The sequence below is a fragment of the Kwoniella pini genome, chromosome 6 (assembly GCF_000512605.2).
Source record: "Kwoniella pini CBS 10737 chromosome 6, complete sequence".
Classification (NCBI taxonomy): domain Eukaryota; kingdom Fungi; phylum Basidiomycota; class Tremellomycetes; order Tremellales; family Cryptococcaceae; genus Kwoniella; species Kwoniella pini.
In genome coordinates, this window is record NC_091721.1 from 456,211 (window position 1) to 473,113 (window position 16,903).

General features: G+C 39.6%; 7 protein-coding genes across 7 annotated transcripts; 2 read left to right on the top strand and 5 right to left on the bottom strand.

Annotated features, from left to right (window-relative positions):
• Positions 1–440: 440 nt before the first annotated feature.
• I206_104630 (uncharacterized protein) lies at positions 441–1,499 on the bottom strand (the record flags this gene model as incomplete). The annotated part of the gene is made up of 3 exons (XM_019153931.1): positions 441–722; positions 852–1,246; positions 1,370–1,499. The coding sequence occupies 3 exons, from the start codon at positions 1,497–1,499 to the stop codon at positions 441–443; spliced, it is 807 nt and encodes a 268-aa protein (XP_019012671.1).
• A 739-nt stretch (positions 1,500–2,238) lies between these two features.
• Positions 2,239–2,878, top strand: I206_104631 (uncharacterized protein; the record flags this gene model as incomplete). Its single annotated transcript, XM_019153932.1, has 3 exons — positions 2,239–2,533; positions 2,604–2,758; positions 2,837–2,878. The coding sequence occupies 3 exons, from the start codon at positions 2,239–2,241 to the stop codon at positions 2,876–2,878; spliced, it is 492 nt and encodes a 163-aa protein (XP_019012672.1).
• Positions 2,879–4,192: 1,314 nt separating this feature from the next.
• I206_104632 (uncharacterized protein) lies at positions 4,193–5,587 on the bottom strand (the record flags this gene model as incomplete). Its single annotated transcript, XM_019153933.1, has 8 exons — positions 4,193–4,216; positions 4,282–4,457; positions 4,525–4,706; positions 4,765–4,823; positions 4,882–5,068; positions 5,155–5,294; positions 5,354–5,476; positions 5,543–5,587. The coding sequence occupies 8 exons, from the start codon at positions 5,585–5,587 to the stop codon at positions 4,193–4,195; spliced, it is 936 nt and encodes a 311-aa protein (XP_019012673.1).
• Positions 5,588–6,121: 534 nt separating this feature from the next.
• Positions 6,122–10,337, bottom strand: I206_104633 (uncharacterized protein; the record flags this gene model as incomplete). Its single annotated transcript, XM_019153934.1, has 14 exons — positions 6,122–6,278; positions 6,367–6,677; positions 6,737–6,872; positions 6,960–7,093; positions 7,174–7,359; positions 7,419–7,508; positions 7,587–7,865; positions 7,926–8,222; positions 8,291–8,503; positions 8,588–8,779; positions 8,858–8,938; positions 8,997–9,572; positions 9,649–10,070; positions 10,133–10,337. The coding sequence occupies 14 exons, from the start codon at positions 10,335–10,337 to the stop codon at positions 6,122–6,124; spliced, it is 3,279 nt and encodes a 1,092-aa protein (XP_019012674.1).
• Positions 10,338–10,795: 458 nt separating this feature from the next.
• I206_104634 (uncharacterized protein) lies at positions 10,796–11,895 on the top strand (the record flags this gene model as incomplete). The annotated part of the gene is made up of 4 exons (XM_019153935.1): positions 10,796–10,892; positions 10,951–11,064; positions 11,147–11,368; positions 11,426–11,895. The coding sequence occupies 4 exons, from the start codon at positions 10,796–10,798 to the stop codon at positions 11,893–11,895; spliced, it is 903 nt and encodes a 300-aa protein (XP_019012675.1).
• Positions 11,896–12,135: 240 nt separating this feature from the next.
• I206_104635 (uncharacterized protein) lies at positions 12,136–13,732 on the bottom strand (the record flags this gene model as incomplete). The annotated part of the gene is made up of 8 exons (XM_019153936.1): positions 12,136–12,272; positions 12,335–12,416; positions 12,507–12,663; positions 12,724–12,778; positions 12,851–12,906; positions 12,987–13,207; positions 13,297–13,507; positions 13,677–13,732. 8 exons carry the CDS (start codon positions 13,730–13,732, stop codon positions 12,136–12,138), a joined length of 975 nt encoding a protein of 324 aa, XP_019012676.1.
• Positions 13,733–14,067: 335 nt separating this feature from the next.
• Positions 14,068–16,697, bottom strand: I206_104636 (uncharacterized protein; the record flags this gene model as incomplete). The annotated part of the gene is made up of 8 exons (XM_019153937.1): positions 14,068–14,289; positions 14,354–14,797; positions 14,876–15,418; positions 15,475–16,008; positions 16,075–16,137; positions 16,197–16,438; positions 16,500–16,572; positions 16,650–16,697. 8 exons carry the CDS (start codon positions 16,695–16,697, stop codon positions 14,068–14,070), a joined length of 2,169 nt encoding a protein of 722 aa, XP_019012677.1.
• Positions 16,698–16,903: the final 206 nt, after the last annotated feature.

The following is a 16,903-nucleotide window of genomic DNA, read 5'->3' on the forward strand; positions in this document are numbered from 1 at the left end:
GCTTCGTCAATTCCTTCTTCTGAGGGCTATTCGAAGAGCACCACTGAATTTGCAAATTCTCAGCACCGATCTCATCGGCGTTACTCCTAAATAGGCGGACTTCGCTTAGCTTATCTTCACTCGAATCGAGGCTCTTCTGGTCTTCAAGAGCCCAAAACAAAGAGGGCGCAACGCCTTCGAGTTGACACCAACTTGTGTTGCTAGATTCTCATGGGATGATCTTACAGAGCCTGTCGGCACGCTGCGGAATGGCGAAATTTCACACCAAATGCGCACAATGATAGTCTGATGATCATGAAACACCAACGACGGTTAAGGTGTGAAGCGAAAAGTAGATAAGGTGTGTGTCACTGTTTGCATAGATGTTTGTAGACGTCATGAGATAGTCTGACTACTGTGTAATTGTTAGGCCCCTGAAGGTGAATCGCTTCCAGTACAACTTATGAGCGAAGTACAGTCACTCCTGCCTTTTCTGCCCCCTCAAATCCATGCAAGATGACGTTTGCCAGAACTCCAGAATCGGTCTTGTGCATATCGTGCGTAGCACCTTTGACCCAGCCAAACTTGACGTAAGGGTAATCTTGTTCCAGTCTCTTGGCATTGGAAAGAGGGTATACTGTTTTGACGTCAGGGTCGGCAGCGAGGATAATAATTTCGGTTGATTTAGAAGAGGATTGGGTTGGAATTAAGTTGTGATGACTAAAATCTCCAGATCCCATAGCCTATGCGTTGAATGCGTTAGCGCAATCCTCTTCAGCGTCCAGGCTTCCATACTAGTCTCCCAGTTTCATCATGGTCGTGAAAGAGAGGAAGCTTTCAGATATGACCAGGGACTATATTGAAAGACTTACATTGCTTAATTGTTCGATTACCTGCGGATCAATTAAACTCAAACTTAATCTTCTCAAAATTGCTTCTGCCCTAATCCACGATGGATTAGCCTTCAGAATACTCTCTTCGGTAGGTATATCTTTTGTAGTATTAAGCATTCTTTCCAAATCCGAATCATTGCGAGGACCGTAATCCATGATTGGTTCAGCCATGATTAACCTCTTCGGTTTTTGATTTTCCGGCAAGAGAGAAAATAAAGATGCTGCGAAGGAAGATCCCCAAGATACACCTCCAATCACTTCATATGGGATATCTTGGTCTTTTAAATTATCAGCGAGATGTTGTGTGACGGTCTTGACGCTATATTCTGGAACATGAGGTGCCCAACCGTGACCAAGAAGATCAGGCGCGTCGACTCGCTAATCAATCCCGAAATTAGTCAAAACGGCTCATGAGTTTCCCGGAATGAACTTACATAACCTAGCATGGATTGTGTTAGCGAGCGAATAAGCCTGACGTTGCAAAGACAGCTACTCACCTTCAGCAACCAGTATCTCAGCTACCTTGAACCACACACCACCAGTTCCCATCAAACCATGAAGTAATAAAGCTCGTTTTGGAGATGCGGGATTGCCCCAGCTCTGAAATCCGAATTGAAGGTTTGGCATATTGGTTGTGCAGAGCAAGATATGTATAGGAGGAAGGTAGTGAAGTTCTCTTCCTACTTGTATATGGATATAGTATAGCCTGCTTGTTTCACATATGGAATAGGGCGTTGAACATATAGGCTTATATAGTTTTATCCATAAAATATCTATATTTACCGGTCGGCCCACCGGTCGGACCGGCGCAATCTTAGTCCGATCTTGGCATTCAAAATTCATCGATTGCGTCATGTAGATAAAGCGACTGGACTCTGACTGAGTCGTAACTGAATGTTTCCCATCTTTGACATCAACGGGTATCCAGCTTGCGAACCATAGACATTTTCATTGAGATCATCGAGTATGTGCATCACAACAAGACTGATCAATTTCAGAGGACACATCCCAATGCGAAGACAGGGGATATATGGGTATGAATGTCCTACGCTATGCGTGAATGGTCCCGATAGCTGCATACACAGCTTGTTCAATATCGGATTCGATAACATGATTAATCTCTAGTATGGGAAGCTACCTTTGAGTAGTAAAGGAGTCATATCGAAGCTCAAAGGGATCTGAAGTGATGGTACCTTCTTCAATCCACGTGTTGGTAAATCATTAACAAACACCGCCTGATGTTGTATCAACACAGGATCTGTAAGAAGTGTTGTACGAACAAACCTCCAACTATATATCATGGCGTCCGATTCTCAAACGAATCACTCTTTCTGGTCTACTCAGCTTCGAGTGTAATATCGGGATTATGACTTCCAGCATCGACCCGGTGATACTTGTTCCAATGAACAATCTTGGAACACCCACCGCAACAAATGGATCAACCCCAACGCCCGCTGATGGTAATGCTTCATCACCAAATCTAGTAATGCAATCAGCACAACTACAAAATTCAGCCCCATGTACCGGCAGCTCTGCTTCTACAGCTCTAGGCAATGATCATTTGACTGAAAATATACATTCAACAGCATCCCGGTCCGTTACCAGCTCTCTTTCTTCACAAGCTATCGTCAGCTCAGAACCTGCAGCAATACCCAAAATGGGTGAGCCACACCATACTTGGTTCTCGATATATCTCAGAACGATGAATGTTTGTACTAAATCTACCAATAGATCCCAAGAAGCCAATCTCCTCAGCAGAACTTTTCGGTAGTAAAACAAAACCAAAACAACCAGGATGGATAGGAAAGAAATGGACAAAATGTAAGCTAGGTTGTTCAGGAGGATGGCAAAAATGTAAAGAAAGATGTTCGGATTGCTGTTCTGACGTGAGTGAGCATTTACCTCCTCTTGTCGAATACACGACCCTGAGGCAGACGAGGACGATTGCTGACATTCTCGATCAGTGTCAATGCGAAGTCTCATTCAGCATGGGAGTGGATTTTTAAGGTATAATTGTAGAAGTCGCATGCATGTCGTTGGAAACTGAGAACTGGTAGGAATGACGACTCAGACTAACCCGTTGAGTTCTGCTCCCTCGAATCGAATCCTCTGTCAGATTTCACGGCAGCCGTAGCTCCCGAAGACTCCGACTGGATTCTACGTATCACATTAGAACGTAACGGTGTCGAAGAGATAGGAGTGGAAAATACATGAAGACTGCGAAAGTGACGGCGAACACTGATTGCATCTCAGATATCTATTTATCATTCCCATTGTCATACTTATTGATAACACATCATTATCCAATCCAAATATGTAACTGTTCATGGTGTACTTAGCTTCATGAACCTTTCCCATTAATCAGTCTTCATCAAAGAACCATCTCCAAGAGCCCACTTTCGAATTGGCTAGTGAATTCCTATGGCATGTTACCCTTTATTGCAATCCCGATTAACCAAAGTTTCAGAAACGGCTAATAAAAAATGAATTGAACCAGACTTATAAAGTTACCGCATATTCACAACACTTGCAGGGCGAAGCTTGACTACGATTAGAAAGTGATTTTCTAGCACTATCATCGCCACTTTCGAATTCTGTAAGCAGTTTGACAATACTTGCTGCGCAAACTGATTTCCCGTAAATGAGCGAGTATTGACCAGCTAGTGCAGCTTCCGAATTGTCCGATTTTGCGACACTAGTTGCGGATTGTTTGGTTCGTGATTGATTGCTTGACATGGTTGTATATATGAGAGTTGTATTGAGCGAGGTAGGGGGAAAGTCATACGGGTGGCAATATCTGAATCATATTCATGAGGGTGCTTATGAATAATAGAAAAGCAAACTTATTTATGACTCAAATAGGTGCAAGTCGGTTCAATCCTTTTTACTTGGGCTTCAATTGACCTCTAAGAGCCGAAAGGAAAGTTATACGTTATGTAAGGAAGAATAGTCATAAATGGAGTGAACTGGTGACTTCATTATAGAAAATAATTTGGTTATACCTGATTCACACAAGGTAAAATTGTCTCCCTGGCAGTCATGTATGAAGCGTTCGATGAAAGATGGTACACCAGTCGCCGATATACTCACATCAAATCGTTTGATATAGTAAATCATATGACGAAGTGTATCGAGTGTGTCAATTTCTCGGTCCACAATGACAATACTTTCGACACTACATGAATCCAATTAAGCCTGTAGAATGATGGCAATGGACATGTCACATGCAATTCATACTAGGTTGATCACTAAAAGCTACATAGGCAAGAGAATCTGTTTCATCTTATTTAGGCCTGGTACATGATTGATAAATTGGCAACTTATGCCATGTATTGCAAGTTGTTCTATTCGCAAACGCTAAATCAGCATGCTTGTACCGAGTAAGATGCGTAACGATACTTGGACTTACAAGGTGCATCATTTGTCCACTCATAGCGTTAGAATCGGCTGATGCTAGGAAAACATAAGCAGGACCCATCTCAGCTGGTTGATTGGCTCGGCCGTGGAGTGGCAAGGAACCAATTTGGAAATCTTCCATTGATTCAGCAGGTCTTGAGGCGGGTTGAAGAGGGGTATATACGGGACCTACATTTAATGTTGATTTATTAGCTATGTGTTGCTGAGTCATGCCGGATGGGTTTCATTTACTCACCTGGGCAAACAGCGTTCACTCTAATACCCTTAGGAGCCAATTGCATAGCCAAAGATCTGGTGAAAGTGACGATAGCACCTTTGGTAGAGGAATAGTCGACCATAGCTTGAGATCCTTTGAAAGCAGTGACAGAGGAGGAGTTGATGATGGAAGCTCCTCTTTTAAGGTGAGGAAGGGCGTACCTGAAGGTTTGTATCAGTATTTGCAGAGCTTGTAGCTTTTAGTATGTCGAGAACTCACTTGGTTAAAGCGAACATGCCCAAGATGTTGGATCTGAAAGTACTCTCAACGTTCTCCATCTGGTTTAAACGTCAGCATCATTCTCATAAGCAAGGCAATTACTCCATTCGACCTCACCTTAATGTCAGCCAAATCTTCACACATAATCTGTTTACTAGCGTTGTTTACCAAGATATCGAGTTTACCGTATGCTTTAAGATGTTCCTCAATTATTTTCTTCACGTTATTCTCATCCATCAAATCAAGTGCCAAGGTAAGACATCTTTGACCATCTTGTTCGATGGCTTTCTTAGTTCGTTGGGCGCTGCGAACCAAATCAAGATTTAATGACTCATCTCAAAGGTTATACAGCCAAATCCAAAACCATCTAAAAGGTAATTGATCACTCACTCTTCTTCCTCTTGAGGCAAGTAAACGATCGTAACATCTGCACCTTCTCTTGCGAATTGTTGAGCAGCAGCTCTACCAATACCTGAATCACCTCCTGTTATAATAGCAGTTTTACCTTTCAGTTTACCATTTCCTCGGTACTAATAATTATATTCGTTCATTTAGTTTCGAGTATAACAAGTTTGATAAAATTACTTACCTCTTCTAAATATGGTTCACCATTATCATTCCATTTTTCTAATTTTGTAAATTCAGCTAAAGGATCCATTGCAGTATCTTTACCAGGTAAATTTTGTTCTTGTTTTTTAATTTCAGTCATTTCCTAATTTACATATCGATTTAATTTGATTAATAAAATTATTTAAAAGCACAGATTTAATTAACTTACTTTATAAGCTGTTACAACTTTTGGTTTATCATCTTGACCTGACATTTTGATTAATGTATTTCCAAAATTTCTTTTTAATGTAAAAGGTAAAAGTATAGATGATTTATTAATGATATTTAATCTTAATCTTGGATTTATGATTGTATTTCTTAGAAAAGAAAAAGAAGAAGAATAAGAAATTGAAAAAGTCATTATCATGCATACTAACTATCTCAATTGTATGGGGGGAACTGTTCATTATTTTCCTTTTGAAATTACTCAACGAATCGAAGGAGGAATTCCTATAATGATAATCTCATAAAGTGACGTCAATCCACTCACTCCCCCCCTGACGTGGCACTAACCGCACTTTAAATCCTCCGATTATCCTTAAAACTTAATCCTGAATAAAAGATTCCAGTGGGTTGGTCCGTCATACATCGTCATGCTTTCTTTCATCTACTCAAAATGGCACTGCCATTCATTCGTTCATTCCAATTAGTAAATACATAAATACACATTGTTATTGTTCATAAAAACCAACACCAGAACCCAGGATGAAAATGAAATCGTAAATGAGAGAAAACATCATCTATATTATCACCTTGACATTCTTCCACCAAAGGCATATCCTATATCTCCACCTTTTCTGAATTCCTGATTGGTATTAGCAGGTAAAAGGTGATTGGCAGAAGCGACAACATCTTCAACTCTTTGATTCCTCTTTTTAGCTTCTGAAATTTGTCTTTCAAGATCCCTAAAACAACCGACCATCATTCAGTTAGCAAATTGGCTTTATTTTCGTAAATTCGACAAATATTACACAAAGAAGGGTATATACTCACCTGACTTGAGCTTCAAGTTGTAATGCACGTTCTTTACCACCTTGTTTCTCAGTTTTGATTTTCTCACCTGCTATTCTAAGTCGATTTTCATATTCTTTGACTCTAGCTTCCCATTTGTTTTCTGCTTGTCCAGATTTAGATTGTAATTCTGCCAAACGAGCTTCAAGCATACTTAATTGATTAGAAGCATTTATAGCTCTCTTCTCTGCTGATTCTGCTCTTTGAGTCAAAGATCGAATTTCAGATGACGATGATGTCAGACCACCTGTTCGAGAGGAGGACAGTTGAGAAGAAAGCTCATGATTTCTTGCCTGTTATGTATCGCGTCAATTTGGGAGTAGACAACGCGAAAAAAGGAGATCCTACCCACCTTAGCAGCTTCAAGTTCACCCTCTTTCACGGCATATTTACTCTTCCATTGCATCTTCGTCAGCTCCAATTTCTTAACAGCAGCTTCGAAGTTGTCCAAAGTACGCCATTTCTGCTCGACCTGTTTCTTGAGTGCACTGCGTGACACCGTAAGCATCAGCTGTTCTGCCTTTACCCTGTGTACCTAAATATCACATTGGTAATCGCGATAAATCGTCACTCACGCCATGCGTTGATCAACTGAAGATTCGGTATCTCTGATCTTCCTCTCAAAATCCAACCTCACTTGGATCATGGATTTCAGTCTAGATACTAGGGTATCACGGAATGCAGTAAACTGTGCTGGGGTGGTAGTATCCTGTAACAATTCAAACATGAGTAGGGTTCCTCCCACCTAAAGTCTGATTAATAGCTCTAACTAAAAAGGGAAACACTTACATCCTTACCCAAGAACTTGTTGACATCTCTGAAAACTCGCAAGAGTAATTCACTCCTTTCTTGACGCTGCGATTCAGATTGTTTCTGCAAGGCGAACTGTTCTTGTTGAGTCTCAGTAAGCAAAGGTTCGAGCTCTTCGATTCGTTCTCGAAGGTGTAGAGCTTCTCTTTCATGCTGTTTCGCGGCCTATCAGAGAAGGGTTCAGCACTTCCACCAATTGAGGTATGTACAACCTCATAGCTCACCTTATTGGTTTGATCGAGCTTATCCGACATGTTCAATCTACCTTGTCGTTCTGATGCGAGTCGATTCTCAAGCTCGCGCTGTTTATCCATCTATCATGTAGGTTCGAACGTCAGTGACACTCTAAGTTTGTCAAAATCAAGACAATTGAAATCCCCAAAGGGACGCACCATCCTAGCCAATTCCATATCTCTTTCTCTTAAATTCTCATCCCTATCACCCAATTCCCTTCTCATAATCTCAAGTTCTTCTTCCGTTCTATTCAAATCACGTTTAATCCTCTCAAGTTCTAGTTCAAGTCCAAATCTATCTGAAGTATGTTCATCTCCTAATTTCTTTCTTTCATTTTCTAATGATCGTAAAGTAGCTTCAACATCATTTAGATCTTTCTCCCTTTGAGATAATCTCTCTCTAGCAGATTCGAGCTCATTATGTAATCGAGAAAGAGCCTATTATCGACATCATAATTAGCTGATCTTCCCATGTTATCAGATTCAACCTCAACTTACGTTATCCTTTTCTGCCAAAGTCCTCTTCCATCTCTCTTCATCCCCTCTTCTTTCCCTTTCGATCTTCTGCGATTCCACGGCTCGTTCATCTTCCGATTTTTGAACTTGGGATAAAGCTTCATCTCGCTCATTCTGCAATTTCCGTCTAGCTTCTTTTAGTGCGGTCACAAGATTCTCATAGTGTGATTTAGCATTCTCGAAAGCTTCATCCGCAGATTTCAAATCTGCATTTAAATCTGATTCTTTTATTCGATAATCTTCTAATGCTTCTTCAAGTTCGTACACCCTTTGGCCAAGCTACAAATTCATGTCAGGTTATTTTGACTTCAAGGTTATTAAATTTCAAGGTAATTGATCTAACTTACCTCCTCTACTTCTCTATTAGCAGCCAACAATTCTCCATCTTTCTCTCTGTTATCATTTTCTATATTCCTCAGAGTTTCTTCAAGTCGGTCATGAGTTTCTGTTTGTACTGATTGTAGATCCTCTATTTTGTTAAGCGCCGCTGTTAATTCTTCCTCGCGATCACGAAGTGTTTCATGGACTTCTTTCGAATCTTGCTCGCGGGAGTCAAGAGCCTATAGATCAATCTGAATCAGCAACGCAACTACCATGGTCATGATTGCGGTAGAAATGGGCCATATGTAAGTGAGCGCGCTTACATCTTTCAGCTCATCAACCTGTGCTCTAGCTTCTAATACCTCATCTCGCCATTCTTCCTCAACTTGCTGCAGCTCTTTCTCGTGGTCTCGCAACTTCGCATCTAACTCATTATTCAGTTCTTCAATTTCCCTATCACGGGATTCTACGTCTAATTGAGCTGAAGCAAGTTGATCTTGAAGTTCATTCAGTTTCTGCGATAAATTCCAACGATATCAGCTAACCGCCGTATCCTTTGTATCCTGAGTCCGAGTACAAAGGTCATCGCTTACCTCTTCAAGCAATTCTGCATCGGCTTCAGACAAAGCACCCTTCTTAGCCATAGACAAATCAGCCTGTAACGATGCGTTTTCCTACAGAATACTCAGCTCATATTGCCTTTCGTAAAGTAGTACTCCAACAAAAACTTACCGATTCCAATTCCTGCACTTTCAGGGCTAATCTACCTTCTCTACCTTTACTTATTCCAACACTTTCGCTCAAACCTTTCATCCGCTCTATCTCATCTTTTAAATTTTCTACTTGATCATTTGTCCTATCAGCAAGATCTTGTACTCTTGCCAATTGTTCATTAGTATCATCTAATTCTCCTTCAAGTTGTTCAGCACGTTCTCTCCAAACTTTTTCAGAAGCTTCAGTATCTTCCAATTTCAAATTCAAATTCTCATCAGTATTTTTCAATTGTTCTTCAGCAATTTTTCTTCTTTCTTTTTCATCTTTCCACATTTTTTCTAATTCTCTTAATTCTCCTGATGTTGTAGAAACTCCTCCAGATCTAGAAGCAGCTGCTAAATCCCTATCCTGTTGTAATACCAACTTTTTCAATTTCTTTAATTCTTTTGATAAATTTAATATCTCTAATTTAAGTTTGACATTTTCTTTTAAAGCAGCTTCTATATGTTCTGGTGCCATATTTGATAATCTCTCTTTTAAGAAATGATTTTCCAATTGTAGGTTGAAAACTTCCTTCTTGGATTCTTCAAGTTGCTATGCATTCCAAGACACACCTTAGCTCTTGATATAAGTCACCTAAACGGAAACTTCAGATAGTGATAGAACTCACCTTCTCTTGATCTCTTAATGTCATTGGTCCATTATTACTTATGTCTCCAGCAGCAACACTATGTCTGCCTCCCCTCTTACTAATTCCACCATGATACGGTGCTCTCTTAGGCACACCATTTGCCTTCTGAGGAGAAGCGGCTAAACTGAGAGAAGATAGGATAGCATCGTCATCCGTCTCCCCTCCATCACCATATCTAGCTTTCAAAGGTCCATCAATATCAGATGAGGAAGAAGCTGATGAAACACTTGTTGTCCGCTTCAATACTCTAGGTCGTCTAGGAGCTTGAGATTCAGGTAAAACGGAATGAGAGGAGGATTTACGGACTGTCATGGGTGGAGAAAGGGATAATAATGCTGAGGAAGGTAATCGTGGTGGAGATGATGAAGAAGGCTCGGGTGATCGGTTCGAGAATCTTTGAGCTAAAGAAGCAGCATCAGTACGAATGGTGGCAGAGGCACAGGATACCATCCTTGTGACTTACCTCGAGAAGGTCCGGCATTCTGTCTAGCATTTACCTTAGCGACTCGTTCGGCTTCTTCCCTCTCTTCATCTTCTGACCGGAAACTGGACCCTAGTGATCCTAATGATATATCGTGTAACGTCTGACCTTGCGCTAAGATGGTTGCATCTCCTCCTGAAGTCGCTGGTGAGGCCATCAGAGCCGCCAAAGAGGACGTAGGGGCCATTTCGAGGTTTGCAAATTGTCCTTTTACGAAGTAATCGAGATTAAGCCGTGAGTATTAATAATTTCATACTTCCCGAGGGATTTTGGGACAAGTAGAGCTGGTAATAGAGATTGCGATATGTTGTATCAGCAAGAAGCGTTATAAGTAGCAGTCATGTAAAGTCATTCAACGATATGTTAATTTTATTTGTTTACTTTTGGTTGTTGTTTTTGTTGTTGAACTTTTGGAAGATGCATGAGCGTGTTTACTCAAAAACGCGTGATAAAACCGGCTTAGATAAAAACCGATAATTACCTCATTTGGTAATTTTAGAATCATGCTTTTATATGATTCGAGTTATTTTATGAAATATTTAGCTGGACTTCTTGATAGATTGAATGCTATATATGTATATCGAAGAGATAAATTCAGTATCACAAAACTTTTGTCGCTTTGCGCATATCAGAATCTATCCAGTCATGTCCGCATCAAGCTCGAAATTATCCCCTTCTACTTTCTTTCTCCCCTTTGATCCGAATTCTCCCTTATTAGTTGCTAAGGGAGTATTGACAACAGGTAAATAATATAAATTTAACTCAAAATACCGATAACTAATATTTGATATGGTATTTAGGTACTCTCGGAGCGATTACAGGAGCTTCTATAGGTGTCTTTCAATCAAAAAATCCTTTTGCATTATCGATAAATATGACTATAAATTTATCTATTGCAGGATTAACTTTTTTCAGTGAGCAATAAGATTCACTGTAACATTTGGATTGATTGATTCCTGTTTACAATTTATAATTTACTGATAATCTTTGATACAGGCATAAGGGAATACATTGTATCTCCATTACTCCTTTCAATTGAAATTACTCCTTCTCATACAAAACGATTAAAAGCATTGAAATTAGAGAATTTATCAGATGTTCAAATTGGAAAATTACCCGAAAGTGATTTGGAAAATTTATCAGAAGTACGTTGGAATAGACTATTAGATAGTTCGATAGCTGGTGGATTAACAGGAGGTATATTAAGTGCTGCATTTCGTAAGTATTTATTTCACTTTGTAAAGAATTTAACTTATATTCAAAATTTTAATATAGGTGGAAAAGCTACATTTTTAAAAGCTGGAATAACATCTTCATTAATAACTTCAATTATTCAATTATCAATTAATCAAATTAGAATTATACGTTTAAAAACTTTAGCAAAACAATCTATTCAATTAGAAAATAAAGATAAAGATAAAAATTCAATAATATTTTCAAAATCTCATAAAGAATATAATTCATCATTTAATGAAAGTCAATCACAAATTATAAAATCATTTGAAGATAATTTAAGACCTTCAGATGAGGAAATAACAAAATCAAATATTGAAAAACCTTCTTTTCCTGAAAAAATGATGAATAGTTTAACAAAATTTTTACCTGTTCGTAAATTAACTAATGAAGAATATATACAAACTTTAGAAAAGAAAAAAGATGATATAAATAAGAGATTAAAAGAAATTGATGAAGAGGAAAAAAGGATGTACGATTGGGCTCAAAGTCAATCTGGAAGCCCTTCGTGATTTATCTTAATACATGAAACCATGTCATCAGGTGATATTGTCGATGAGGGATCTTTATATAATGCCTTAAAAATGAAATTTCACGATGCATCGACTAGTAAATACAATCACAAAAACATCTACTTCACTCTCGGCGATACATGCGACTTCTTTCACGAATCATGAATAATTGTGAAGCAAGTCCGACCTTCTTAAATACAAGACATATCATTTCCCGTATTCAAAGACTTCAAAATCGATCTAAAATCTTGAAATATCCGCCTCAGTAGGGAATCCGCCATCTTGACGACCTGGTTCTCTTCTACCTCTTGATCTACTTCTAGTACCAGCGGATAGACCTTGTTTGGCAGCTATGAAATCATCAAATCTAGCTTGGTCTAAAAAGAGTGGATTAGGGATAAGCTGATCTTTTGCTTTAGTTGTATAACGATGTACTTACAATGAGGATGCCATCTTGATAAAGCGGGTCTATTTTGGATTATATCATCTAAGTTCCATTGGATTCTGGCTTTATCCAAAACCTGTATACACAAGCGATTTAGTTGGAATCCGCCATTCACATGATCTTTGAGGAAATTTGGCCCGATTACAATATAAGAATCCATACTTACACTGCTCGATTCGTTATCTGGACAAATGACGTAAAAGTCACCTAAATCAAACACCTTTTCTACCATATAATCAACAGTTTGTTCGGGTGTCCAGGCTCCAGCAGGTTTCGCTCCGCCATTCTTGGCTCCTGTTAATCCAGTATGTACCCATCCAGGACTGACGGACAAAATGATGTAAGCAAGATGTGACATTCAATTAGCTATTGTGCTTACTCACACAAAAAGATGGGCTGAACATCTGCTATCTGGTACATTACGAAGTTCATGGGCGACTGATGAGACGCATATAAGCAAGTCAACCAAAGTTAAATCAAACACCGTGACATATTGTAGGTCATACTTACGTTGCTCTGTATATGTCTTGACACCAGCTTTAGACACATTATAACCCGCATTACCACTGTAAGGACGCACACACAAGCACATTCAAGTCAGATTAGAGTATTATTCGTCTGACATTTGTAAGGAGGCATGACTTACGGAGGACAAGTTATACCCTGTTTACTACCCGTTACAATTATAGCACTTGAATTTTCTTGTCTAGCCATAATAGGAGCGAAAGCTTGACAAACATTTAAAACACCAAAAAAATTAGTATTTAAAATAGAATTCCAATTATCTTGTAAATCTTTTAATGGTGTTGTTAAAGAAAAAGCAGGTGTAGGTTTTGAAATACCTGCATTTGCCATTAAAATGTGAATCTAATTCAAAAATAGAATCATTATAAGTATTCAAATCATTAATATTATTTGTGAATTGGATAATAAATGTAAAAAAAGAAATTATTTACCTCTCCAAATTCTTCTAATACTTTATCTCTTAATTCAATTATTTCTTGTATTTTACTAACATCTATCTTTGATCCAAAAACTTCTCCTACTCCTTCAATATTTTTAACTTTTTCAATTGCTTCTTTTAATGAAATTTCATCTATATCTGCTAAATAAATTGACATTCCATATTTAGCATATTTAAGTGCAGCTGCTAAACCGATACCGGAGCTTTCATTCGCAATTAAATATAATCAGCTTCAAATCGTATGAATATATATACAATCAAACTGATCGTCAAGTATCGTATCCCTTGTCAAGTGATTGATCCTTCGTAATAGACAAATCCCATCTACTTATTTCCCGATCATAGATGTCACAAGCGGATTACTGAACTCACCCGGCACCAGTAATCACTGCTACAGCTTTAGAATGTAAAATTTCTGAATTTGCCATCTTGTTCTGTATAGTCTATCCAGAGGTACTTAGATGCTTGACTGGTCGTGTGATATACTTGATCAATTGCTGGTTTTAAGGTATCATGTAACTTACTACGATAACAAGCGTCGGGTCGGACGGTCGGGTGCTTTACCGGACAATCGATCACTAATTGACGTCATCACACTATAAATAACAGATGAAACCAATTATAACTCGAATAATTGACAAATCGAAGTAATTAGGTAAATCAGTGATAGTCAATATTTACTCAAGCAATCAACCTGCCTACGAGATGCCACTTAAGTGATAATATCAGAGGTAAGCAAGTCTGATATGCATAAAAATGATAATTATCTATTCCAATATGCTTCTAAGGAACTTCCGCGGACAGCTAGAGTTGCAGATTCCTTTAATTGCCCATCATCCCATTCACTCCACACAGACGCTACGTTCAAAGCTAGCCTTTTGACTCTGTCATCTGATAATCTTGTCCACGATCCAGGTAACGATCCTTTTGAGGGATGTTGAAGGTGGAAAAACGGTGATAATTTCGATGATACTGAACTGAATGACTATTCAATGATATCTTCTCATCAGCGTCTTCATCGACTAACTAGCAACGATAGCCTGACTTACATCTCCCTTTAGTATACTATATGTTTCATCCACTGCTGTTTTCCCTTTCAGACCCAAATGGAGAAGGAAATCCAGTAAGACGCGGGTAGATTCCTGGTCTCTGTTACCCAATTCCCAGATCACCTTGGGTATACTCTCAAACCACTGTTGTGTCTTTGTCCGTATGACTGAGCTGGATGTGGGGATGAAGAATGGGTATACAGGGAAACGTTGCTCATGTATCTCGATCAACGATATCATGAACATATCTCCTGTAGAACGCGAGGACGATGTCGAGCTGGTACTTAATAGGTGGGATAGGAAAGCTTCTCCGACTGACGATGGTATATCTTCCTCTTCATCGGATAAGGAAGGCGGTTGTACAATCAGAGAAAAGATTATCGGTAAGATTGCAGAATATGCGGCCGGCGTGAGAGAAGGAGATAATATGTCTTTTTTAGGACCCTTTAAAACCGGTGTCCATCAGCTTGTCTGTAGCAAATGAACATGACGAAATTATGATAATCAATTCAGAGGACTTACCAGTACCTCAATGACCCATGAGGCAACTTCTTCCATTGCCCAATTATCTGCTCCTTTCTCTTTTGCTTTACCTTTTCCTTTGACGTTCTGCCTAGCTCGCATTTGAGACCAAGCCGCCTCAACAGCCTTTATTCGTTCCCTCCATCCGGGTTCTTTGCGTAGATCTTTGGGCCAGATTAACTCGACAGGTCTTGGAGCAAGTAATACAGCTAGATTGGAGTATACTAAAGATAACTCGAATCCTGCTGTGAGGCCTGATGGCGTAACCACGTTCAGTCTAGTTGACGAGAACGGGAACCACGCTGCCATCCGTTTCAGGAAATCTGAAATGCAACTTCGGACTTCCTTAATCTCTGATGAACTTTGAGTTGATCGAGTGAGAACCGCTCTAGCTAGAAGCTCTGTCAAAGAGGCTGTCGTTGTGCATAAGGCTAGGGGTATATCCTCTGCAGAACCTGATGAGGTCGAAGACGGAGAGAAAGCCGTAGGAGCGTTTTCGAGGAATGTGGAGAGTAATAAGGGATGAAGTGATATGTATAATTGCTAATTTTGGTTTTGTAAGCTTTCTGTTAATGATAGCCGAAGCGAACTTGACTGACCGATAGAACGGATCCGATCCCATCTTCATCTTCTTTCCCTTGACCGCCCAGTCTTCCCACCTCCCAAGCGTTTCCGATATCTTCTCGAAGATCAAATGATGAGCCGATTAGCCAGCCATTTTCAGCTAGATCTTCATATGTTGGCTCAGCCTTGACGACCTTCTCAACGCCTTTACCCTTAACTTTCTTCTCAATCCATCCATCTGACCATGCTTGATCGTTTTCCCCCGTTCGGAGATTAAGACCCCTTTTGACAAATTCCATCATAGCTTTCAGTGTTACTAACTTCGCTCCTCCCGTGAGACGTCCTATTTGACTATTAACACCTTTCTCGCCTCCTAGTCCGACTGCCAATCTAAGTCCTTCAAGGATGTTCGAAGACTCTCTAGGCCAGTTGCCAACTACATGCGAAGGGACGTGGTTGAGAAGTAGATGAACAAGTTTACATGCGTCAAGTCGGATCTCAGGGAAGATATGTGAGAGTGAAGAAGAAGTTTGCAACACCAGTAGAGGTAAATGAGGTGCTAAGGACGCCTGGTATATATACGAGCATTGTGAGCGATCTCGAATTTATCTAGAAATGAAGTAAGGTTTACTTACAACAGGCATTTGAGGTAAATACCAAGCCAACAATCCCAGCAAAGCTTTCCTCACTGCAGCATCCTAGTATGGTTGTCAATACAGTTAGGCACCAATAAACAGAAAATGACGTTTCAACTCACATCGTCAGATACCAGACTTCCTAAAGCTCTTAGAACTTTTCCTACATCCCTTCCAGCATCTATACTAAGGATGTCCTTGACTCCTCCTATAGACTCTTTCCTCACACCAGCATTGGGATGTCTAAATCGTATGAACAGATCGTCCAAGGTCAGTCCATTCGCAGTTGTAGGTTCAGTCGGTCCAAGTCCATCGGCATTGAGTATGGCTCTTGATATAGACTGTTGACCAGGTAAAGCAATAGCTAGAAAACACAAACACAATCAACACTGAGAGTGAGAGCCAGTGAGTGGAAAGGCACTCACATCTTGCCTTGAATGATGTATCTGTTGCATTACTAGCTTGTTTCTTGCCTTTACCTAGCTTCAGCTTAGCTTTCTGCGTAAATGGACAAACAATAATTAGCAAGCTTCTCGGAACTCCTGACCCAGATGGCATGGGATGGAAACACTTACTCTAAAATCAGCTTGTTTTTCTTTCTTCTTCTTTGTAGCTTTGGGCATCTTGCAGGTGGTATTTTCTTCAGATGTGCAGGTATATAGAAATTGAAGATTCATATGGGCAACTTTTGATATTTCCAGGTGGAGGAAAGCTGAATTTTATTTTGATCTGCGAAAACAGTCAATACACGTGTTTTGCACGTGGCTCGGAATCTGGGGCCCCACTCTTCAAGTCATTCGAGCGATAGCTACAGCAGACGATCCGGAGC